General features: G+C 32.6%; 2 protein-coding genes across 2 annotated transcripts; one reads left to right on the top strand and one right to left on the bottom strand.

The window, feature by feature from the left end:
* Nucleotides 1–14,027: 14,027 nt before the first annotated feature.
* kra (basic leucine zipper and W2 domain-containing protein kra) lies at nt 14,028–23,931 on the bottom strand. Its single transcript, XM_088278101.1, has 11 exons — nt 23,873–23,931; nt 23,413–23,484; nt 21,639–21,815; nt 21,337–21,437; nt 20,527–20,665; nt 20,091–20,256; nt 19,132–19,267; nt 18,302–18,409; nt 17,114–17,333; nt 15,570–15,692; nt 14,028–14,612 (listed from the first exon to the last, which is right to left on the bottom strand). The coding sequence occupies exons 2-11, from the start codon at nt 23,471–23,473 to the stop codon at nt 14,584–14,586; spliced, it is 1,260 nt and encodes a 419-aa protein (XP_088134227.1). The 5' UTR covers nt 23,474–23,484; nt 23,873–23,931; the 3' UTR covers nt 14,028–14,583.
* Nucleotides 23,932–25,164: 1,233 nt separating this feature from the next.
* Nucleotides 25,165–26,359, top strand: mRpL45 (mitochondrial ribosomal protein L45). Its single transcript, XM_088278102.1, has 2 exons — nt 25,165–25,232; nt 25,320–26,359. The coding sequence occupies exons 1-2, from the start codon at nt 25,188–25,190 to the stop codon at nt 26,283–26,285; spliced, it is 1,011 nt and encodes a 336-aa protein (XP_088134228.1). The 5' UTR covers nt 25,165–25,187; the 3' UTR covers nt 26,286–26,359.
* The last annotated feature ends 637 nt before the right edge of the window (nt 26,360–26,996 follow it).

Genomic DNA, 26,996 nt, shown 5'->3' with positions numbered 1-26,996 from the left:
AATATCACGTTGTGTGATTATTGGCTAATAAATTTATATGAAAAATCACATACTATTGGAAGAATTCTCATTGAAATATGTAGAGAAATAAGGGAAATATGAAGGTTTAAACTTTAGATATTTGAATAAAACGAAAAACGTGCGTTCGCATACGTCATCGAATTTCCGCCATCGAACGTTTTATGACGTCATATGGTTTATTGTCAAGGTTTAGAGCTGTAATAGTAGTAGTGTGGATTGTTTGTTTACCAATACACTACCATTTGTGTTATACAAATATGACGGGAGGGGGGAATGGAAGGGTGGACCATAGACATCAACAAATAGAGCCGCAAATAATTCAGCCAATGACACCAACATTTAAATAACTCCATCGTTTCTGTGACGTCATTCATTGCCAACTTACGAAACTAACGTTTTTTCGAAGGCGAATTTTTCAACAAAAAATATTAATTATATCGGCTGCTATAAACACTTCACGAGTCTAATAAAATCCTGAATAGGTTGAGTACGTTAAATTAGATATTCCTCCCGTCTGACAAAGATCCATTATCAGTTACACAAGTGTAAAAAGTTATCACTTAAGCCAGCCAAATGTCAGGTCGGAAGCCCTGAGATGATCAGACTTCCACCTTCTTTCAAATTAAAAAAACGATAGATATTTCATCTCCAGTTAACAGTTCACTAATAATTTCAGTTGACTATATTTTAACAGTTTATGACTAGTAATTTGAGTTAACTAATGTTAAAAACAGAAATCGTCTATTGAAAATTTACCAGTACTAACAAATTATGACAACAGTTTTTAGGGAATAAATACAGATACTATTATAAATTCCCTTTGTTAGTTATCGTATTAGGTTTTTACATTGAAAAGGTTTTTGTCTTATAAACAATAACAATTCAAAATAATATGCAGGCTTTACTTGTAGTCTGTTTTGCGAGGGGCAGATGTTCACAACAGCTGTCCCAGGTCAGTCGGCAGAAGGCAGCAGGAGGCTTCTGGGGTCGAACTCGGCTTAGGCCGTGCGGACTGATTATGTACTTGCATATGTGAATACATTAGTGCTTTTTATTCGGTAAAAGTTTGGTAGAAATCCGAGACACCTTTTTATTAGGTTCCCCAAGTTCGATAAAACTGTGTTCATACTGTCAGGTATATGCGCTTGAAAGAGCTAACGCAAATTATCAGAATTAAAGGTGTCTCAACTAGAGATAAAACATCTACTGTTTTTTTTATATGAAGGAAGATGGAAATCTCAGGGATAGTTTATAAATTTCTCAACCGATGGCGCCACAATCACCCAAAATTCTAAATCTATGAAATAAGAACTAACATGTGAAAGGATTGCATTTATACAATTAAAAAAATAACTAATATGGACGTTAAATAATGGGCAGAATGGTAAACGTTACTCAAGTGTATAAAGTGATCACTTATGCCAGGCTGTAAGCCCTGGGATGCTCAGACTTTAATATTCCAGTATGTTTCATCTCAAGTTTAGAAACCTATCATCCATCATATTGATATGCCATCCGTAGGTTCAATAACCCAGTATCTGATAAATAGAAGAAATAATGATAAATTGTCGATTATAATGCCAAACACCGTATCACATTTTTAATAAACTAACATTTTGAAAATGATGCGGAATGAATTAAAACACGTGTCTCAGTGGATTTTAAGAAATAGTGGTATTTACCAATTCAAATAAATAAAAAATTAATAGATATTATCACAAAGTGACTACCGAATCAATTAATGATATTACCTATGACGTTTAAGCTTGTTATATTTATGGATTTCGAACGAAATATATCGCTGGTAATGCCAAAGGGCCACAACGCAAAAAAAAACTCTTTATCAAAAAAATGGTATCTACATATTATAAATCGTCAACATTTTCATATTCGAAAGACACCCATGAGAAATGTCCATTTCTAACGTTAGAATCATGAGTGTCTTTTTCATTTTTTTTTAAAATTTATTATTATTATTATTATTATTTTTTATTTATATACATTTACATAAATCACAATTTATACATATTTAGACCTTTTTTTTGCAGAGACCCCACCAAGCCACCTTGTGTGTCTTGTCGGTGGAATATGAAAATGTTGACGATTTACATACCATTTTTGGAATAAAGAGTTTAATTTTTTTGTTGAGTTCTGGCCCTTAACCAGAGATATGAGCAATATGAGCGAGGTTGAAAGAAGAAACGACAATGAAAGTTTTGGTGTAAAAAGAGCAGAAAAAGAGAATATGAAAGTACGTGATGTTCAGGTTTTATTTTGTCTTGGTAGCTATAAAGACCATAGATTATAATAGACCCATCTATAGTGTTGATAGGTATTCGTTATGATAGAGAAATACGGGTATAGAAAACGGGAGGCGAGGCATTATTCCACCTTTATGTCTACGCGGGCGATTCAAAAGGACTTCACAAAGGTAGCCTTTATAGGACAAACAAAAGAAAATAATATACATATTTCGGGATACCTTTTTTACGTTTTGGAATATAAGGAACTGGAGATAAACGAGTTTGTCGTTCATCAAGCCAACTCTCTCAAAAATTATATTAAAATTTATTTATTTATTTTTAACCACTTAACAGTCGAATTTTGGCGAGAAAATTCATCGGTGCAGGAAATCATCATCAAACAACTCGACACAGGACTACCCGAAAACTGCTCGGGTTAATAAAAACAAATCAATAAAAACAAATATTTAAATATATTTGGCTCGGGGAAATCAATACCACCAAGTTGGAATACGATTTGCCCGAGCAGCACTCGGACTCATCAATCCAACACGAACGCCTTGCCCGAGTCACGCTTGGCATAAATTGGCAACTGGTTAATTAGTATGCTATCAACCATTTTATATTCTTTATTCTATCAGACGCTGGATTTTTCACCCTGCGAATACACCCTAATCAGGGGCGTGCATTCCAAATAGGCAGAAAAGCAGTGCCTATCGTTACATACCCGCGCGACATATAAAAACGCAACCAGTCCTACCCTTCCTTACTAAGTGCTACCTAGCTTACCTTACTACCTACCTCTACTGCTTACTCTAATAAGTAGTATCTAGCTTTCCTTACTACCTACCCTAATTATTAATCCCTAATTAATAATATATGAATATCTATTATAGGAGTCTCAACTGATACGAAGCATCTATCGTTTTTTTTAATACGAAAGATGGTTTAAGTTTAGCATTCTTGGAGGATCTCAATCGGAGAAAACTATATAAACTTAAAAAATCTCAACTAATAGCAGCATCAACTAAAATTCCAGATAATACACAACTAACACACGAAAGAAATTTTACAAAAGTGCGTGTGTATATATCTCTCAAAAAGTAAAGCAATATCGATGTTCAATAATGCGAAGAGTGGTGAACGTTACACAAGTGTATAAAATGATCACTTAAACCAGACAAATTTCAGGCCGTAAGCCCTGGAATGCTCAGAGTTCCATCTTCTTTCCTATGCAAAATGATGGATGCTTTGAAACTTATCTTTTATGCTATTTTTTTAAATGTAACTGTAATGTAAAGTTGGGTGTCAGCACTTTCGTAAATTATATGTTTTAAACTAATGAAAAAAATAAACTTCAAATAAATCCTTAATTTACCGCAAGTGTCACGACTACACCCATACGGGGGTAGGAACCGAATGTGTAAAAGTTACCCCTTAAAACAGTAAAGCGTGCCATTTATGTGTGTAGATTGCAGGTACCTACCTACCTTTCATTAATATTTTCTGTTGATTAGGGTGTGAAACACCTAAATTAGTGTAAGGTCATAAACCATCATCTTTTTCTCCTCATTTCACTAACTCAACAGGAAATACTCAAAAGGGTTATAATAATTATTCTGAGAACAAAGGATTCAGGTACTTTGAATGGTTGTCACTGTAAGTTGTTAGTTTTAAAATCCCAAATCCCCCAAAATGGTTTTAAGAATTTTTTACTGAAGTATGAAAATATATGAGTAATATAATTCGAAACATATTTTTCCTTATAATGTAGTAACCAAAGCCTTATATTTAAAAATACAATTATGTTTTAAAAAAATGATGGCAAAACCCTCCAAAATAATCGGCTTGTGTATTTAAATAAATTTTTTGCTTGTAAAACAAATTTTGATTCACTACTTTTAAACAATAAAAAAAACTGGTTGAGTCAATTGGACCAAAACTATTAGTCAGTGTTTCGTACAATACGTCATTTTTCGAATGTCGAAATGAATCGAAATGAATCGAAAATCGAATTGGTGTTCTGTTTGTATTTTTTGTCATTTTAAAATGATAATAGCAAAAAATGATAGCAAAAGCTCTGCGAAAATAAAAACAAAAAAAATAACTCTGTTACCTAATTTATGATCGTACATATTATTATTGTTATTATATATTGTTATTGTATTGTTAAGAGTTAACAACCTTTGTATGTAATTTACAACGGCAAAATAAAGAGCAATTCAATAATTAAAAAAAGTACCTGCCTATAAAATATTTAATTTTCCCTGAACAAATGAATTTAGAAGAGAGCACATAAATCTGGCAAATATGTATACGCGCAATCATATTCACATATACGAGTAATTTCACATTCGAGCCCTTAAGTTTTCTAGAAAAGTACATTTATTTTAAAATTAAATTTTAAAAACTTATCAGGTTATTGAGTTTAATAACTAAATCTTTAATAAGAATAGGTTAAATTTATCTTAGTAACTCAGGACTTATTATTTTCCGTATTTTATGATGTGTTATTCGACCGTTAGATTGAAAGCACATGCCAGGAATGGTTTCATTATAATTATTGTACATTTTGTAAATCCTAGCGAGGTAATCTCCATCAATACTATCAATAGGAGTTAGCTAAACCTGATATGGACATCCAAATGGATTTTACGAAAGGTACATGTTACAATTTTTTCAGGGGTAGAAAACCATTTTATTATTATTAGTTAAAAAATAAAATAAAACTTAACAAAGCACGCCGCATCAGATTGACGCGGTATGGTAAATTATGTATTTGATAGCGAAGTGATCAGTCTTAGGCTTGAAGTCTCTGAATGAAAGAGTGAAACATATTTGAAGGGATACAGCTAATGAAAGAAGCTCTGTGTGAAGAACATTATTGCTATGTGAGAAAAGAAAAGGAGGAGGAATAGTAGGTACTAAGAATAGGAAAAGTAGAATGGCAGCAACGGCTAGTCTGTATATTTATCTATGTACTACAAATATGTATGAGTTCCTTGAGGAAAAAAAAATGTAAAAAAACGAAGTATCCAGTTTAATCAAAAAGTGTATTAAAAGTAGTTGGTAGGTAGAGAGGATGAAACGCCACACTCGTCTGTCTTGACACACACACACCTAGCTATCCATACATCTAGTCATGTATACCCTCCAATTACGCTAGACACCACCAGATTTTAGGCTCTGATTGATCTGGTCGTGCCAAGTCTTTTTTGGCCGCCCCTGTTCTGTTCTCCCGTTCACATTTTGCCAAATATACTTTCTTAGTCATACTCTCGTAATCCATTCTCTCTACGTATCCATACCACCTAAAACAACTTTGAATATTTCTAATTATCTCCAGTTGAGCCTTACATTCCTTTATAATACCTTCATTTTAAATTAGGCAAAAATCTATATTCGCAGTATTTTTACATAATGCAAACTATGCCATGTTCTCTCCAATTCCGCGGCTTCACATGTTAGCCAATGCTTTTAAAAGTTTAGATTTATTTACACCTTGAAGTCTGTACTTTCTCAGCATTTCTTCTCCATGTTGTAATGGATAAATTTAAACGTTGTGTTTCACTCTCTCTCGCTGCTCGCTGAAAGTGTGTGAAGGAGACGTTTATTTACCAGTGCTTACTATTTGTTATTTTATTATTATTTAATGTTTAAGACTTTTTTTTAACTATTTCAAGCATGTTATCATAATCACCAAGTTGTTATTTGTTTACAGGTCAGTTCGAGGGTCATACGTTTGCGACAACTTTTCGCAAAATCCAAAATCAGCATCTCACAAAAGCCCGGGAACAGTTGAGAATCCGGTCCTCCGATTGGTTCGATGGCGACAGATAAATCAGTTTGAATTCGCATTACTCATTCTCTGCAAAATACTGAGGGGAAACACAATAGAGGCGGCAAGATGACTCAGTACCGGATCTGAATTATTAATTTAATTTCTAGACATTGTCGTGCCGGTCACGCAGATGTCGCCAGCTGCAAGGTGCCAGTTTTGAGTTGGTTTCGGAAAAATTAAGGTATTTAGAAAAGCATGTTCTTTAAGACGTTCATTGTGTCCAATATATATCGCGAGTCGCGAGCAATCACGAGTTGCAGACAAAATAGCGATTTTCAAAACGCTAGAATTATGTTTAAAAAATATGAAATAATATAAAATTAATTTTTGTAGATACTATTATTATTTTGTCCGCCTCCGTAGTGTAATGGTCAGCACGCTCGGCTACCGTTCTGGAGGTTCCGGGTTCGATTCCCAATGGGGGTAAAATAAATAAAAGTGATTTTTTTCACTGTCATATTTATTCTATATTACCCTGGACTGGTACCTGAAGCGGAGGACTGATCACCTTTCCTTCATGTGTTAATGATCAAGATAACACTGCGTTTATATGACGCAGTGCCCTATGCACCATTGGGGTGCGGATAAGGGTTTTATTATATTATTATTATTATTATTATACACTTTTCTCTTTGTGTAGCATTCACTCACGGTTCGTGTTTATACTCGTTTTGAGACAAGCGAGTATAAACGAGTCGTCGAGAGGACTAAAGCTGAATCACAAATAATACATTCATACATAAAATTTAGTTATTTCTTTTGTATTTTTTAGTCCTTACAAACTGATATAAAATACTGTGTCAAGACTAGAATAAGGGTATATTTTCAATTACGCTATGATGTTTTTAAACCAATTAACTCATTATCAGCCATACGCGCCTAGCGCATATACCTCACCGGAGGAAATGTTAGATGTACGCGCCTGGCGCGTACGCCGCACCTGACATTCTAATCTGGGTATAGGCACTAAATTCTAGAAAATTATGAATTTGTACATTCTAAGTGTGATTTACTGTATTATCACGATTTTTTCTGAACAGGTCTAGAAGGACGAACCAAGGTCAAAGATATTTTTTTTAAATACTTCAAATGAAAATAAATTCATGTTAGAAAATGAAAGAAATGTTTCTTATTTTGTCAGCTGTGAAATCTGTCTATAATTTTAGCTTTTAACCATGTGGCTTCTGAAATTGAAATGGGCGAGTAATTTTGCATTAGACGGTTATAATACCAACAGTAACAAGTATTAAGAGTTGGTACATGTTTTGCTTTAAATACACAATTGAGAAATTTCCTTCCAATCCCGTGAATCCCGGGGTACGAAGCCTCTCATCTCGGGATCTACGCGACTGGGAAACCTTTAGGATCCCGGGATTGTGTTTCTTAGTCCCGACGCACTGGAACAAACGGCGACCTATTTCAGGTCCACTTTTTTTGCCACATAACTTCATACTATCAATAACATTTTCGTTGCCGTTTTTCATTACTTTCTTGTTTTCTAGTCCGGCCCTAAACTCAATATAACTCCACTAGGTAGGTTGTACTTGGCACAGTACCACTACAACTGCGCTACGAGGGTAGGTAGTAGTTACCTACAATAATTTACCATTACACCACCATAAGTAGGTACTGGGTACCTACCAAGTACCACGAGGGACGCGCAGACGAACAGATGGCCAGACGAAAAGTAGGAGCAGGGTGCCAGAGGTGGCGAGGGGTGGGTGGACAGAAGCACAGAAGGGGTGACGGCTGATTTAAGGGTGTCGGAAATTTCAATGTCACTCTGGTAATCCTCCTATTGTGCACTTGGCTAAATTACTGTAATTTAATTACGAAATTATAATGCTTCCATTTCAAAACACGTACAGTTGATTCAAAAATAAAAACCTGGTGAGTATAACACTCTCCCATCACAGGCCGATTGCTTGGGATTGACGTTTTTGTGGTCGGGTAAAAATGTGCCCTCATACGGATGTATATACCCTACATCTCACCAATCAAGGCCATTGAGACATCTCACGCAGAGAAAAAATCAAGTCAGATAAAATCGGCTTTTATTTTTTTCCGAATCAATAGTGCACAGCACTATTGATTCTTCCATATTGTTCATACGAATTTAAAAAAAATCGTGTTCTTACGCACTAAGACAGGCACCAGTTAGATAAACGCTCGACTGCGAAACGCCTCCGCGGGTTCGATTCCCGTCAGTTGTAAAATAAATAAATAAATATATATTTTTTCATTTGGTTTGGGTGTTTGTGAAGTATTTTTCACATTTACCTACCCTATCCTACCTGCAGACAAACTTCTAAAAAAGAGACTTCGCAGGTTATTTCTTTAAAAAAACATGATAATATGGTGTACACAATATTTTAATTAGTGCATTTCCTCGGGCACTTCATATCATTAGTGTTTTTTTATTATTGAAATTTAGAAACAAGTTTTTTGTTATTGTTAAAAAATGTATTCAAATCCGTTGCATATTTATTAAAAAATATCATTATTAACTTTTATATAATTAATTTATGAAATTTAGACATCTTATGGGGTAATTTTGTTCAAAGGGATCATTTAAATTAAATGGAAATATTTCAATTAAAAATTCATAAAAACTTGTGTTACTTAATCTAATATAATTTTCTTCAATCAATTTATTATAATTTCTCATTATTTTGAAAAATGCTGATTTTGTAAATAAAGTAGGGTGAACAAAACAGTTATTGACACCTCCCTATTAGCTCTACTGATTTTTTTTGCAGATACCCACCAGGCCCACCACTGTATATCGGGAATAATTTTATCGAAATGTTTCTTCTACTTGAGAAGACAAGCATTCTGTTTTTAAAAAAAGGTTATATTTTCCTTGGCTGCGTAATACATTATTTGTTTGACCGAATAAAAATGGTTAAATTTAGATTATGGGGACAGTAACTAGAAGTTAAAAGTTGTTTTGATATATTTTTTTACTTACCAGGTATTTGAAGTATAATACTTTCACAATTAATTATACACAATTGTTTTTATAAGCCATTCAATATTTCTGCATTTACCAAACCTAAAAAAATAAGGGGTCAATAACTATACTGTTTACTAACAATATAATTAAAATATAACTTTGTTTTAAAATCACTATAATAACTTAATTATTATATAAAAATATTAAAACATAATTATAATATCTACCAATTTCAAAGCTAACCGGTAGATTATAATAAAGTTATAATAAAATATTTACAGTGATTTTAAAACAAAGTTATATTTTAATTATAAAATGAAAAATCACAAAGTTATCGCTTTAAATATAAAGTATATAGTGTTTACCTTACCATCAAATGCTGATTTACTTATTATATTGCTTGTAATACCTTCAGTTGAGTTTTTGGGAGAGGGGATGTATAATATAAAATTCAAACACCTTTTGAAGACCATAATTTATTACATATTTGTTAAAACCAATTTTCAATCCGAAAACCTTAATGATATATGTGCATAAGGCAGCTAGGCCACGGCGGCCATTATTTCCAAGGGACTGGCCGCTAACCGTTTGTTACTAAGTAATGGCCATGACCAAGCCGCCTGAAGCACACTCGCCCTAACAGTATAATATTGCTTATCAAGTAGACTGCGTATTGCAGAGCTTACAGGTACACTAGGTTTTACATATTTGAGTCACTGCCCAAACCGTTTTTGCATTCATATCAAATCGATGACGCCACGACAGTTTTTTTAAGAAGATTTTACACAATTACAAAAATATAATTTATCGTTTTATGATAAGTGTAAAAGTTTTAAATCTAAAACATAAAAATACATTTTTTGTATGCAAAGTACAAAATTCACTCATTGCAAAGTGAAATATGTAATATTTAAATTATAGTAAAAAAAGTCAAAATTGTGTAAATATTGGCAGTAAGTTATGTTAGAATCCTTTAGAAAATGAACCCCATTGTAAATTATCAAAACATTTCTTTCTGTTGAAACATTAAAAGGCATATTATTCGGTACAGCGAAGACAGCAAGTTATTTTGTATCAAAATCGATCAATTATGGTATGCAAATTAATCAATTAACTATTTTTACTATTTTTCAACACTTTGATAATATTATCAAATCTATAAATACCTATTCTAAAAACTATGTACAGTATTATCATCTATGTTTTACTATGTATTTCATTATGATAACAGACTCATTTTCATATATATACTTTTTTTACCACAAACTCTACTTGCAAATGATGCGAGCATATTGAGAATCAGTTATGTAACTTTTAAATGGTTAAATATTGTGCACGGTTTATGAATTTGTTTATCAAATTCTATTATAATATTTCTCTGGGGTTTTCTGCACTTAATTCCATGATTCATTAATGAAGTATTAAGTCGACTCATTCCATTTTTATATCAACTCGGTCAGTTTTCGTAGTATGCTCACGATTCATAATTTTTTTATAACAAATTAAATCACCATAAATCAAATTTCATGAAGGTACTTACTGTTTAAAAGCCATCATTTTTATTTTCAGAGTAATTGATAGTGGCAATACATATTATGAATAACTGTGAAAATAAAATAAGTTTTTTCTAACGTATTATGTCAATACAATTTGAAGGTAATTTAATTTGTTTGAAACATTTTTTGCTTCCTACATCGTTTGCCAACGAAGAGTTTATCGTATACAAAAAATCTATGAAAATAGTACATCGAGATACATCCCCTTTAAAAGAATATTATCACGTCTTGATAGTAAGGAAAACAAATATCGTTTTTACTTATTTGTATGTAAATATGATTCGGCACATTATTTAATATTGAATTTGCGATGTTTAAGTTATTTTTAATCAGTTACTAGGGGTTGAAATGGAAAGTTAAAGTAACTGTAGCCTTCTAAAATTCCTATTATAAACCTTTCATCAAAGATTATAAGGAATTTTAGAATAATTATAAAACTCACGTTAGCAAGAATCTCATGAGTTATATACTTGTAAAAATTCTACAAATCAGAATGGTGTTTGAGCTCCTCTTGTCTATTTTGAGCCCTGGTAATTACACATTTAGTACACCGGTCTCGTAAAGGCAGCAAAGGCTACAAGGTTAATTCATATACAAGGTAATTTCCTAATTCCACCCTTCTAGTTGGGGCTGGCGAATAAGAATCTGTTAATGTTAAATCTTGCAAAAACTAGTCTATTTATTTTAAAACATGCATAATAACTTATCCTTTATGCACCAACAAATTACGATAAGTTATATGTACATTTAACTATATTTATTATTTTAAATTGTAGAAATGCTTCAATTTTTTGAGTTCTGAAAAGACATGTTCCTTATATAAATCGCTTAAATTATTAAGTACTTATTCTATTTATAACTAGATACTATTTATTGCTCTTGATACCTTACAGGGACGGGAATTGTGAACACTATAAATATTAAGAACAATCACATTGGCAAGTTTTATATTACTATATAATTCTAATATTTTGACCATTTTCTAACGGGTAAAGTTAATTTTGCTGAAAAAATTAATAATAAAAATAAATAGGAATATAAATTTTTCCCAAGCAGAAGTAAAGGTAAATTTACCTGACACTACAGTTGACAATAATATTAAGAATATACATAGTGTTCATAATTCAGCCCACAAATATACATAACTCAGAAATATTTTTTAGATAATTATTTCTACATTAATATGAATTTTTAAGTTTTATATTTAACAAGTATTAACACTTTTTTAATTATAAATATTGATAATGTAATTCATAAATAAAAGAGGAAAATTGTGAAAAATTAAAAGAATATTTTTTATTCTGTAATTTGCTTGTAATATAAAGGTGTCATAAAAATTCAGCATTTTAAAATATGTAATCCTGAGTTAGGGCGTTTGTGCACTACACGGAATAATACAGAATTTTGCTGTCCGGCACGTTAGTTAGCGTTTCAAAACGATGATTGGCTTGTGCTTTTGTCCATCTTTCTTCGGATCGGTGCGTGAACACATTGCGCGTAAATTCGATCATGCTAACCTGTCGTAGTCGCTTTTATTTTTAAAACCAGACTGCAGGATGGTAAAATTCTGGGAAGTGCATAAACGCCCTTAGAGATTAAATTTTGACAAAATATCAGTAGTTTTCAATCAATTGTGTCTCTAGATATATTGAACCCTGTAAGTCCATTTTACTGGGTTCATTTCAATCTAAAGCTAAATAAAAATCGCACAATGGAATGGTTACATAGAGTACTTTGAATATGTATCATTTAGTATTGGTATGTTTTTGACATTAAAAGTTTCAGATCTGCAGTATCAATAGTTCAACATGCCCAATGAATGAAGTCAAACCACACATATGAGAAAATTAATACATTTGTACTACAAACCATTTATTATTGTTTATTTGAAAATTATAAAATCTGCTAGAACTTTATATTCAATTTTAATAATTTATTATCTAAAATTTATGCCTTTTATTCAAAATTTAACACAGAAGATTCCGTATATTTTTTTTGGAGGGGTTGAAAACTTCAAAAATAATGTATGTGCTTCTGCAGATTTGACTTTATTCATTGGATGTGTATTTAATTATGTAATAGTGTTTGTCTCTTAGACTCCCAGAAGAGAAAGACATCTTGAAAATGACAAACATCTATGTCAGCAACTAATGAGCGAGACATAATTAAAACTTGACAATACATACTAAAAAATACAGTGACCAGATAATTATATTACATACAAACAAACCATCTACCTTTTTAAATGTTTACAAATAAAACAGTTTATGTAGACATCTGTGTACGATTGTTTTTAAAATGATGCATCTGATTTTTCAAGATGTGTCAAAGACTAAAGCATACCAACATTTGATAAGTTTACTTTCTTCTCCAAATTAACTCAACAAAGACTATTCTTTTTTTAAAAATCAGTGAGCAACAAGTGTGCTCATTGCTACTTTAAAAATGTTACCTATGGATAGTAAAATAATAATTATGAATGTAGTTTTTTTTCAGTTTCTGGACATGACATATTTTTATAAATATTGTGAAATAAAAATGTATTTTATTTATTGTATCGGCATTCACTTTGTGATAAGACATGATGAAATTTTAAATGAAAACACTTGTTTCTTTATTGTAACGACTAGTTTCGGCAGCTACAGATGCTTCCGAAACCAGTCATTAAGGTAAATATAACTCTAGTGGTAAAAAACGAGTGTTTTCATTTACCATTTCAACAATGTATTTCATACTATAGGAGGCACTGTTCAATTAATCCAATTTTATCAATAAAAAAAGAGGATTAATTCCTATCAAGTTAAAAAAGTTTTGATAATTGCACACAAATATTCTAATCTAGACCTCTATTTTTAACAGGAAATTATAAGAAATAATTGTCAAGTCAATAAGTCACAATTATTACTTGAAATTACCAACAATTTCCAATTCAAGTCCAATTTCCAGTATCACATCTACCTCAGAAATCATGTCATATCCACACCTGCCAAGAAATGTCCGAAAATCCTCAGCTATTGTGCGGGCAGTTTATGTTCCACATATTTTGTCGATTCTTGATTCGGCATTTATTGGTGATGCACCCGTTTGGCATCAGTTTTAGTCAACCATCCAGAGTACAGGAAAGTCATAATTTTTGTATATAGGTATCAGTGACATGGTCACCGTTACAATAAAAGGCACAAAGAAAACTGTAGCATCATCACCAACAGACAATATCCAGTTCGCCCATTTCTCTTGGTAGTTGTGGATGCGACAACTATAATACGTGTTGTATGTTTAATCATAGTCCACTCTGATCTTCCAGTGACATTTCACATAAAACATGATGGAAAAAAAAAACATGTTTTACCAAAATTGTCCATGCAGGATAAAAATAAAAGGGGTGGAGAAAAAATAAAAGAAACAAAATGTCAGAAGGTATTTCCGATTTATTTGTCGAATGACTTTATTATAAAAATGGTGAAATAATTGTATTTAATAATATAATTATGGTACATGTTGTTAACAGTCAACCAACACCGTGTACTTGTGATGATAGATTGAGTCTTTCTTTCTATATTATAGTTTGGAAACATGATAAAAATTTCAAATCTGATACAACCCGAGAGAGACACAGTACGCTCCGAAGAGTCGGCCGTAATATTAACGCTGCAGAAAAATTGTACTTAATAACGAATGGGGTATTGGAAGATAGTAACAAAGTACTCCCAAAAAAGTATAATACTGTTTATCAGATATAAAAATATTCAATGTAAAACATTACATCATTTTAAGTTAAACTTGTTCAAAAATTCATTAAGCAGAATTTGTGAACAAAACATGTGGAATTTTATATGATTTATGAAAATTCGAGGTTCGGCAGTAATGTTTTATTATAAAAAAATAATATAAATTTATTGGGAGAAAAAAATAATTAAATAAATAGCGAGAATATGCGGTGTGTATCAAGATCCTCAGATAAGGTTGTCAATCCTCTTCTTCTCCACTCTCAGATTCTGAAACAATTCAAAGCAAGGTAATGTAAGAAACTATATTTGGAAAAAAGCGAATCGTTCGTGTACATATTAATTTTCAATATACTTCAGAGGCCGTAAATCATACTCGCCAATTACAAAAGTGACCTTAACAATTAGCAGACAAAAAACTTATCAAACTTATTGTTCAGGAAACATTGTAGAAGGCTCAGTCTCGTCATCGTCTCATCATAAGAACTTCCTTAATGACAACCAAGATCAATAAAAAAATATCCCAAATTGGTATTTAAAACAAACGAAAAAAACCATTTAGCATGTTATAGAAGATTTTTTTTAGTTGGCAAACTAACAAAAGGGAATAAAATTATTGTTAAGTTTTTCTTTATCTAGTACATTTGGATTTTTTTCAAATTTATACTTTGTTCTTGTAAAATCAGGTGTAAACCTTCTGCAGATATCAAATTATTTTCTACTAAAACAGCTCAACTATAAGAAAGATGAAGTATATTTGACAGGATAAGAATTGTGAAAAAAAATCGACAATTATTTAGAAATCTGTTTAAATTGCGTGTTAGGTTTTTTTAAACATAAAAAAACACTTACGTATACTTTATTTAAAAAAAAAAATTGATAATATTTCAAGTATCCTTGTTCATATAAACGAGATTCCATTGCAATTACTGTAATGAAATAGGCAAATAAATTACCAAATAAATAACTAATAATCATGCTGCTTTGTCGCAGGGGTGGGTAGAGAGAATAGAACGCCACACCACTCTATCTTTGCAAACATTCTTCCCCTCTTCCACGTTCATGCATCTCCTCATACATACCTGCAGATTATTTCGACTCCTAACCTGACCTAATAGGTAAATTGTTGAATAAATCCCCCCCCCCATATCCAAATAAGATACCAATATTCGGTATTGAATAAATTCATATAACACATTAATAATAGAATTGAAAGTTGCAAATTACCTTCTTCGGCATTCTGGAGCCACTCGACAAATTTCTTCATTTGTTCGACAAACATCATCTTGCCTTTGGCAGAATGATCCTCCTTATACCACTTTAGTATGACCTCCTCCGATACTACATCAGCTGGAAATCAAAATAAACAACCTTAGTACTTACGTAAATACATATATGTAAATAAAAGAATATTTGAGTGTGTAAAAAAAATGTTTGAAACGTTAGGAACCAATGAATTCATGGGGTAATCATCAGTAGGATTGTTCCATAATTAATTTTGCACTTTCCAACGCTGATATAACAATCGAAACGTCAAACCAGTTCTAATTAAGTGCACATAAAAATTAAATCAAACTAAATGTGTTTCTGGTAAAAATAAGAGAACGCTGGTAATAAAAATGAATTTTAAAGTAAAATATTTTATTCCATTTGTTTACAAAATTTAGTTTGTTTGATAAAGAATTTATCAAACAAACGGGTTATTACACTGTAATAATATAATTACACTGAAGACAATTACGATTTATGTAGTGGCATTTTCGCTACTGCTGTAGTTAGAACACAAAGGAACAATATGTATTAAAAATAAACGGTATAAAAAAAATACAGGAATATTCCTCAAATGTGGAAATTTAGTTATGTAGGCAATGTAGTAAATTATGTAAATATGAATGAAAATGTTATAATTTTTTTCATGATGTGATTACTTGTCCGCCTCCGTAGTGTAATGGTCAGCACACTCGGCTACCGTTCTGGAGGTCACATAAATATAAGTGATTTTTTCACTCTAATATTTATTCAATATTACCCTGGAATGGTTGGTACCTGAAGCGGAGGGCTGATCACCAATTCTTGTGTTGACGATCAAGATAACACTGGGTTTTTATAATGCAGTGCCCTATGCACCATTGGGGTGCGGATAAGGGTTTGAATTGAAAATGGAATGAATTACTAAAACATAACATTATTACATACATAGTCCGATAAGGTCAGACCTAGATTAACACATTGTTTGCGGGAAACGCTCAAAAGCATCTTTTACATGCTGTTGTAGACAGCGGAAGATGCTTATAAGTGTTTATTTGCTTACTTTTGGTAGAGCGCGAGATGCCAAATAAACTTTGTACATATCGAAATTGGGTTTGCAGTTACTTGTGATTAGTATACGACCCTAATAAGCATACTAATTAGGGTGGGGGTTGATGAAAAAACCGCCCGACAACAATGTGTTAACACACTATCTGCGGGCGGATTTGCGCTCATGATAGAGATAAACGTCTCTGAAAAGAAGTGATAAGATTTAACCATTCTGTATACATCGATATGAGATCAAAAGATGCCGCAAAAGTCATGCGTAAAAATAACTTACACGCAATTTACGATGAGTCGAGTGAAAAGGTAAAATTATCCTTCCCGCAGATAGTGTGTTAATATTTGTAATTTTTTATTTTGACCGAAGTTGTATAATTTGCAAATGATGGCATAATTAAATTGAACATTGTTGGAATTGAAGAGTTTGAAACTTAGTACGCTATCAGAAATGGACTTACTCTTGTAAAGCAACACGACAATCTTCTGGAAGGCTTTCATGAAGTTCATGTTCTGGTAGCAGAACTCCTGGACCTTCAGGAGCAGCTGCAGCTGCGAGCGTGGCTGGCTGCAGAAGGCGGCGAGGAGTGGCGTGAGCGCGCGCAGATGCTTCACTGCCTGCTCCGCCACCAGCTCCTCCTTCTTGTTCCACTCCGTCTCCGACATCACTGTCGTCCAGATCTGCACAGACACGCACCAGTCTATGTCAATCTCTATCCTCAATTATACTACCAAAGTGGGTTTATATTTAATTTTAACCTTGTGGAAAACCTGGCACAATCAGGTATGTCAAATACTTGAAAGCGACCGGGTCAGGAGTCGTAATAATCGTCGGATATGTGTGAATGTAGAAGAGGCGAAGAATGTTTGCAAAGACAGAGTGGTGTGGCGTTGGATTCTCTCTGCCTACAAGGTTTACTAACTAACTAAGAAGTTAGTTAGTTAGTAAACCTTGTGTTCATTTTCAATTTTTATGTTTGCTAAAAGTCACACTCATGAGCAAGCTAAGTCTAATGGTCCAAGATGCCATTTTTTTATTTTCACAGGTAAGAATTAAACACCAGACTTGTCTCTCGATAAACAAGCTAATGACTCTACATGACAAATACGGTGTAAATATATTTTTAGGCGAAAGAATGTCTAAAATAAGCGTAATAATAAAAAAGTTATGTCAGTAGAAAAAAAAATTGGAATGCATAAAAGTAAGTACGTAATCATATCGTTACGAAGAAAATTTAGTGTATGTAATTTTATTTATTTACACACTTTTACTGAGAATTTTTTGTTATTATTATAACACCATCAGCATGTCATAAATTTAAAGAACATAACTTAAAAGTAAATAATAAGAATTTGATTGCAATGCAATTTTAAAAGCAAATAATCTAGAATGAAAATGTTTTGAATACTACACCGCTGTCATTATTTTTTTTAACCCAAGGATTTTTCAAAAAGTTTAAGATTGATCAGATTGCCAAATCATCAACGATGGAATGCTGCATCTGCACTTGACCAGTAAAAAGATGAAGTACTCATCTAAATAATGGTTTCGTGCTACAGTAGACCACTCAGTCTCGTCATCGGTTTCATCATTTCAATATGAAAACTTTACGCATAAATATTTCGATGATAAATATTTATCAACTTACCACGGACACTATTTCGTGTTCAGGAATGTTGCACTTTTGTGCCATCTCCTTGAGGTCTGTTATTGTTTCTCGAAGAGGTTTATTATCAGCTAAGTCATCAATCAGGACCTATACAAAAGAATGAGATTAAAAATAGAATATGTATAGCCAAAAATGACTCGTAGTTTGACAAGTGTAAATGTAAGGAACGTTAGGAACCAGTGACTTCAGAGGGTTATCACCAGTAGGATTGTTCAAATATTACTATTGCACTTTCCAACACTGACTTTACAATCGATATACAAAACCAGTTCTAATTAAGTGCCCAAACTAACATCCTAAAATGACAATTACCTTGTCACTTTTAATTGCTTATTGATATTTTCTATTGCATTGTAACTTTTGGTTGCTTATCGATATTTTCTATTATTTTATAACTCCTTGTTGCTTATTGATATTTTCTTTTACTTTTACAACTTTTTGTTGCTTATTGATATGGATCAGTGATGTAGAAACGACATAAACATTGATAATATTATTGAGTGCTTCCGGGGCACTTAATTGATAAAGTAATCTGTCGTTACAAGGTTACAATTTTATCAATGTACCAATAAAAAAACACTAGTCTCAAATATAAAATTAGGAATTTGGCTCAATTTCAACAAGTATATATTGTACACTAAAACCCATATGCAAATTCTAAATAATAAAAATTCAATAACATAATCAATGGTGTATTTGTATCTAAATCAGAATGAATTTCTTTCCGAAATGAATGGACATAGCGAATATAGCAACAGGGATTACCTATAGTTTCATATGTAAACAATAAATAGGTTAGCGGTTTCTACCTGCGTGAGATCACGGCGTGCTTCCTGGCTGGCCTGAGCCTTGTGTAGCCGGACCACGTCTCCCAACTCCTTTTCCGAGAACAGATTGATGAAGTATTCCTCCGTCCGTTTGTTGGCCGGAACAAACTCCATCAACCTACGCAATTATTTACATTTTTACAAAAAAAAAAAAATACTAAATATCTACCAATATATTGGAGAAAAAAAAGCAATGCGTGAAACTATATTTAGTTATTAATTTATTAGGTAATCTAATTCACACAGTCGCACCTCTTGCGATGATAAAGTAATCTTTCTATGTTTGGTTAGGTGTTTGTGCGAGTCTAACTGAACTGAATAAACAATTTTGAAGATTATTTAATATTTTATTGTCAGCGCGTTCTTGATAACATTCATTTCAAGGGGAAATGAACGCCAGTATAGGAGCAAAGTTAATATATCCCCAGTGATATGACTCAATGTATTTTATAATTACCAGAGAGGATAAATGTACCATGGGGAAAATATATACAGTATTATTGTAAATAATATATACATACATTATAAATTAGTATAAAAAGGATTTTTAAACATTTTGGTATACAGTCAAAATGCAAACAATATACAGAACGAACACTAATGCATATATTCTAAGTGTTAATATTTACAACATCTCTGTGCATCATAAAATGTGTAATAAATACACAATTTTGGTTGAAAATAACCAAAACTATACATAGAAAAATAATCCCTAGGTTAAAATTAGCAATCTATATAAATGTTTACACCCATTCTAATAGTGAAGTGTAAGATAATGTTAACTTTTCTCGGTAATTTCAAAATACATTACGGCATTTTAAATACCAGTAACAAATGTGAATAACACTGTGATCAAATTCAATATGTATTTGCATTTTAAAATTAAACAGAATACATATTAAGTAATTAAAAAATATATAAAATTTTACAAACAATCTTACCGTCCTTCAATCTGTCCCCTTTTCAGAGCAGTTGTTAAACTGGACATTCCCTTCTCCTGCTTGTAAGTGGTAAATACCTCTATGATGAAATCTAGAGCCATATTGTCCTTTATCAAATGTTCGTTTATTAAAACAAGCAGAACCGAAGGGGGTACTGATCCATTTCCTAAAACAATATGGTAATATTAATATCGCAATTACATAACACCAGAAATGAAGGTATTATACATGATAGATTGTATGAAACGTTAGGAACCGATGGATTCACAAAATCACCACCAGTAGGATTGTTACATATTTAATTTCGCACTTTCCAACACTGATCCCATAATCAAAATATTAAACCAGTTCTAATTAAGTGCCCGTTGTAACGAGAGTGTTAATTTACACCTATCGAATATGCATCAAAGATTAAATTTAATAATACTGTAATTACCAATCCATAAGGCAGTCATTCTGGCGAGTTTAATCCTCTGTTCGAGATCAAATCCCTTAATAAATACGAGGACCTTCTTCATTTCATCTTCAAACATTTTTTCTAAATATTTGTATCGCCTCATCATTTTAATAAATACCTGAAATAAGACAAAAAAATTATTTCAAAATTATGTCCATATACATTTGGTACTAAGTCTCCCATTTAGATATAATAAATAATGTTTGAAACGTTAGGAACCAATGAATTCATTGGGTCATCATCAGTAGGATTGTCTCATAATTAATTTTGCACTTTCCAACGCTGATTTAACAATTGAAACGTCAAACCAGTTCTAATTAAGTGCACATATTTTGAAAGATGCTTATTAATAAAGAATACATTTGAAAAGACAAACCATTATCGGTAATTTGAGAAAAAAATATTGGAAATGCCAAAGGCAGCACTGAAAACGCCGAGTAGCTAATAAAGAAATTCGACAGTAGTAGATTCAGATTCGTTCGGACAGTAATGATATCAACCAATTCCCAGTTTTGCCTGAGTCTGACTCAGGCAAAAAGTTTCCAGTGTTATGATGAGCCCGAGTGCTGCTCGGGAAAATCGTATTCAGACTTCTCGGTATTGATTTGCCTGAGCCAAATATATATGTATTTGTTTTTATTGACTAACCCGAGCAATGTTCAGGCAGTCTTGTTTCGACTTGTTGAAGACGATTTCTTGCATGGGTAAATTTTCTCACAAAAATTTGACTGTTGAGTGGTTAATTTTGTACATATTAAGATTAATTTTGAGGGTAGTTTATCTCGTTACCTGTTCGAAATTCCGCATAGCCTCCATATCTGAACTTGAGCAGAATATGCAGGTGTCAGTGTGTGGTTTCTCTCCATCTAGAGATATAGAGCCGCCCGGAACTGCAGAGAGACAAAGACCATTAAAAAGCGGTCTAGAACTAGTCAGAATTCAAAAGGAGATTACAGAATTTCAGAATTAAACGAACGATAAGGTTGTGTCGTCATGAGGTCAGGACTCTAGCCTTGTTATCATCATTAGAAGAACTGTAATGAGGAAGATGTGTCATTCGTTTAGGTGATGTGAACAGATTGGAGATTTACCGAGCAGTCCTCCGGCTATGAGTATATCAAATAGCGCCTCCCCATAGCGACGGTAGTCCTGCTTGGACCCAAAGGCATCTAAGAACTTGAAGATGGCTTCAGGATCATGGCCCGCCTTATCCAGCCCCGCGATGACGAGGTCGCGGAAGCCCGTCGGGTCATACTTTTCCTTTTCATCTGGTCAAAAAAAAAAAGCAGATTAAAATCACATGTCCAATCAATATGGAATATTATTTTGATATTTTATATGATGTGTTTTCATGGATTAGTATTAATTGCAGTCATTTACAACAAAATAAGCTTAGCTTTGATATATCTTGATGTTTCAATATATAATTATATTGGTTTTTCAATTTGACAAGGTTTAACACGTTGTCGGCGGGACACGGCATTTGCCGTTTTTCGTGGACAACTGCGGGACACGGCAAATGCCGTTTTTGTCGACTGTCGGTTATCGGCGGGAAACGGCAATATACGGGTTTGTCATCAGCGTGAAATAAAATGCGTTGAAGGGTAATCTGCTACCTGGGCGCTAGGCGACAGTCTGTTGACGTTATTTGAGATGTCTTGTCTGGATTGTCTAGTGTGTCGCTTGTAAAGGCATCCCCAGAAATCTAAATTTTTATGCGATCTCAATCCCCAGTTTAGTTTGGACTATTGGACTATTTTTAATACCGCTCGCACTGTTTTGTTTACTGTTTGGTATTTTATTATTTGAATATATTAGCATTGTATAGGGAATGATACCTCGGAGGGGAAGACTAATTTTTAGAGTTTACAATGCTTCTAAAATTGTGAAATATGGAATACTTAATTAAAAATTATGATTATAATTTATTTTTGATGATCAAATGTCATATATGATTTCTTTGAAAATTTCAACCGAAAATATTATTTGGTTTAGAAATTGTGTCAATTTTAAGAAAGCGATATATTTTTACGCTAATCGCGAAAAACGTCCGCTATAGGCTAGAGTCTATTGTTCGAAACACCCGACTACAATGTGTTAATAATATGCAAGATAAGTTCTAAGTGCTCAACAACACTAAAATATTTAAATCTTATTATTGTCCTTATTCTCAACCCTATGTATGTTGATTGTACAATGGATCACGGCAGGTGTAATAAACAATATAATTCATTAAAAAATGCTGTTTAGCAGTTACTCGTAAATACTTAACTCAATACTACCTAACCTAACCTAAACAATATAAAAATGATAAAAATAATATAGATAAACGACTTAACATGCAAAACGGTAGTTAAAAATCCAACTCAAATTTCAAATTAAGTACTTATACGTTTTTATTGAGTTTATTTCTAGACCTAAAAGCGTTATAATACCAAATGGTGATTCCGTCCAGCAAGTAAAATATAAATCTATTTACAGACATTAATGTCAATGTTAAAAGTTATATAGCATTTAAAGTGGTTACAGATATCTAACCTTATATGATATAAAAGTGACAGCACAAGGCCCGAGTATGTATTGTATTTGTAACTTGCTAAAGAAATTTGAGGTTACCTACTTAAACCAAACTATAATTCTAGTATGAATATCGAACTTATTGCCTTTCATAGTTTTGAGAAAAGGTTTGAAGGTGAATTTAATGTAATTTGGGCAAATTGGAACAATTTTATCCCATAAAAGTTAAATAAAATACCCGAGGTAATTTATAGAACGAATTACAATTTAATGTAAATCTGACGTACATATAACGGACAGTTGGTGAAAGCATGACAAATGGAAGTAACCAAAGGTCAAAAATCTTACCTCTTTTTCTGGTCTTGATGCGTTGACCTGACAATATTGGTTTTTCTGTTTTCTGACTCATACAATATATTACTGAAACAAAAGGCGTACATAAATATTTGCGACTAATACACTGGCGAATATAGAAAATGCGAGATGTTCAGGGTCATTGTCCGGATTCAAATATTTTGCACGCCTTGCCACGATGATGGTCACATGTTAGTCATAAGTACCAAAAAATAAGTAATTGGTATAAAAACAAACCTACAAAGATAATCATGAAGAAATAGTGAGTTAATGTAGGGATGAATCACATTTTAACGCCGAAGGCCCAAGCATGTCCCCTGACAAAATTGGTTGGCAGCGGTTAGCATCGGTGGAAGTACCAAGGTATGTCAGTTTATTTCGAGGTATAAGTATATTTTATAAAACATGGTGTGTAATAATAAACATTCGGAGTTAATATAAATAGAATACTCACGATGTAACAGGTTAAGGAGGAGCAGTCAACTCCTTTCCAGAGAGTTCAAGATGTACTACGCGGTGTGGGGAGAGGAACAACGTGTTATGCTTGCGGATATCCGGCGGTAGTCAAAAAAGTGTATACAATTATGAAGTTGAATTGCAGTTTTTAATTATTTTAAGTACGTGAAAATCCATATATAAAATTTTGCCGAAAATATGAACAAGGGTTTTGTTTTGAAAACAATGAAAGACTGAAATATTTATTAAAAAAAAGAGTAAAATTACAAGAATACACATTATTTTCTAAGTTGAAGTGTATGTCAACTTCGTATTAAAATGCAATGTATTGTATGTATCTGTAAAAATAAAATTCATGCTAAATAAAAAAGAAACCAGCAAAATTATTTATGTAAAAATAAAACGTAAAAAAATTAAACAATCTTTAAAAGTTTTTAAGTTGATGTACGTAGTGCTTTTATGCTACCAGTACAAATAAAATAATACTTTTTGTTTGTCGCTTTAAGTACTTACTTATTTAACCATTTTCTTCGTCTGCCCTTTCTGTGCCCATTATTTGTCCCACGCTATTGATATTTACTATTATTATTATTATATTAAGATAAAGAAGTAAAATATATTGGATAAAATAGAAGTGACGCCAGTAAAGGACAAAACTGCTATATGGGAAAGGAAAATTAGGAGGAATAATAGTAGATAATAAAGGAGAAAAGCATAAATGATTATAGCACTTGGGGATGCTTGTCAATTCCTAAATACATTTGTAGCACCTAGAGTCGATTATTTTAACAGTATATAAAACCTCTACAAACAATAAAATGATTCGACTGCAATCAGCATTAGCCGCTTTAGCGAGATGAAGAATTTCTGTATTTAGTCACTTAATTCCGTTAATACAAAATTAAAAGCTGTGCATTTCAGACACATAACTAATGCGTTATACACTTCGATCAGCTTCAACAAATCCCATGAGTAAAATGATCTTACCAGTGCATTAAATTTGGCCTTAGTTGTTGGAGGCTTGGTAGCACGCAATCCTCTTTCACGAGCAGATAGAAACAATGAAAGTAAATAATCTTTTGAAATAAAATCCAAAGAGCAAAATTGTTAACTTATCATTTCTGTCAATTTTGATTTCATTATAATACAACGCAGAGATTTGGTTTACGGTGAAAAGCCATAAAAAATTGGATTATAGTATCCATAGATAAAAGCTATTAAGTACCTACTCAAATATTTCCTTTACCTCTGTGTATTGTCTACTAGTATATAATCAAATAGTCTCTGGTCTATCCTATTATTATTTTTTAAAAATGGCAGCATCTGTGGCATGCCGTTCTTATGTCAATTTTATTAAGGTAATTTTTGGTATTTTTATTTCAATCAAATAGATGTCAGAAAAAATTGAACACCGAATATAACTCAATTTTGCATTTTATTTTTAGTGTCCGCATTTATGTTTGCTGTGCCCCACGATCCAAACTTTAACTCAGCATGAATCGGTTCGATTCTCGAAGCATTGGAAACCAGAATTTAAAAGGCTTCGTACCGAAAAGGTGATTAAAGTAGATCTACCCGATTATAATGAAAAGACGGAAGATTTAACCCCTGAGCAAATTCGCCGGCGTATGAAATCCCATGGTCTACTCCCCCCTCGACCGTGGATAGAAAGGAGTTTCTTTATATCTAGTACAGGTCAGGTTTTCGAGCCTTATGTACCTCCAGAAGGAGATGGCAAGTTGTCCATAGTCACCGGTGGAGGTGCTAAGCAGAAATTGCAATTACTTGAGAAGAAATCGAAATCCATGATGGCAGTTCGCAAGATAAAATCTTTTGAGGATGATTTTAATCCAACCAAATTTGCCGTGGCTGCTCAAGATATATATATTCAAGCTCATACTTACCTCGCTTCGAAAGAGAAATTAAAACTAAGAGAATTCGTCACCGATAAGTGCTATCCTGAGTTGAGATATAACACTTTAGATAAAACAATCCATTGGAAGTTCCTTAAATCCTTAGAGCCCCCGAGAGTCGTACACGCGCGTTGTACCCACGTTGTTACTAATGAAAATTTATTCGGGCAAGTTACAGTTAGATTTCACACTCAACAGCAATTGGCAATTTACGACAGGTTCGGAAGACTCATGCACGGAAGTGAAATATTAGCCAAAGACGTGTTGGAGTATGTTGTGTTTGAGAAGCATTTAGCGAACTTGTACGGGGTTTGGAGGATGCATGCTAAAGTTATTCCCGATTGGATGCCTCCGCCTCCCCCATCTGCCACCACCTTCATCCGCAGCGAAGAACAAATAGAAGTTGGACTTTCGCAAATTGCTAAAGACAAAGAGGCTGGAATTGTAAAGGAATTACCACCAAGTCCAGATGATAAACCAGCTCCAGCCATTGCTTAGGATGTATTTTTTTAGGGATTTAAATATATAAATATTTCATTACATGAATTTATTAAAGTATTATACTATCTAAACTGTTTTATTAAGTTTGTTTTTGATTCCCTTGTGAGACTCTAATCCGACAGTTAGTATAATTAACCGCACAACACAGGTTGGCTGTCCAAACTCAAAACACAGTAAGGGACATTTTTTTTTGCATTTTTGGAATAAGTAGAATCTACTTTTTTGCATTTTCAGTTTTTTTTTGCATTTTTGGACTAAGTAGAATCTAGGTACTTAACAAAAGTGCAATAAAAACATACTACAAAATAAAATGTCTGAATTATAGCTGAGCTGTACCTCGGCTGTCCAAAATGAATGAGTTTGGATAGCCGAGGTACAACTCATCTATAGTTTCTTAGAAGTCTGTAATTGCTATATCATCGGTGTTAAGCAATCTTTGAATTTTATTTTCAGAATTTAAATGACTAGCGACTGTCGTAATGTGTACACCATTCTCGCAACATGAAACTTTCAAGTACGAACCCTTCGTGTGTCTGATTATGTAGAACTAATCTTAATACATAAATTGTTAATAAGATAATTGTGAATTGTAAAACGAACTTGAGGTGATTTGTTACGAAAACAGCCTATGAATTGGGCATTATTAAACATACAAATTATTATTATCAAAAGGGTGCTATTTTGAGAAAAATTATATATGAATAGAGG

The sequence above is a fragment of the Brachycentrus maculatus genome, unplaced genomic scaffold, assembly GCF_059751285.1.
Source record: "Brachycentrus maculatus isolate JH-2025_06_01 unplaced genomic scaffold, ASM5975128v1 h1tg000055l, whole genome shotgun sequence".
NCBI classification, from domain to species: Eukaryota; Metazoa; Arthropoda; class Insecta; order Trichoptera; family Brachycentridae; genus Brachycentrus; species Brachycentrus maculatus.
Note: the sequence above shows the minus strand (reverse complement) of the source record. Positions and strands in the feature narration are given on the sequence as shown.

Bases quoted from the DNA above. Each gene is read 5' to 3' on its own strand.
- kra (XM_088278101.1), bottom strand. From the start codon at position 23,473: ATGAGTCAGAAAACAGAAAAACCAATATTGTCAGGTCAACGCATCAAG. The intron at 21,438-21,638 runs GTAAATCTCCAA...GTCTCTCTGCAG, and splicing joins CATAGCCGGAGGACTGCTCG to TTCCGGGCGGCTCTATATCT. The intron at 20,666-21,336 runs GTAACGAGATAA...GTCTTATTTCAG, and splicing joins CTATGCGGAATTTCGAACAG to GTATTTATTAAAATGATGAG.
- mRpL45 (XM_088278102.1), top strand. From the start codon at position 25,188: ATGGCAGCATCTGTGGCATGCCGTTCTTATGTCAATTTTATTAAG. The intron at 25,233-25,319 runs GTAATTTTTGGT...TTTTATTTTTAG, and splicing joins CTTATGTCAATTTTATTAAG to TGTCCGCATTTATGTTTGCT.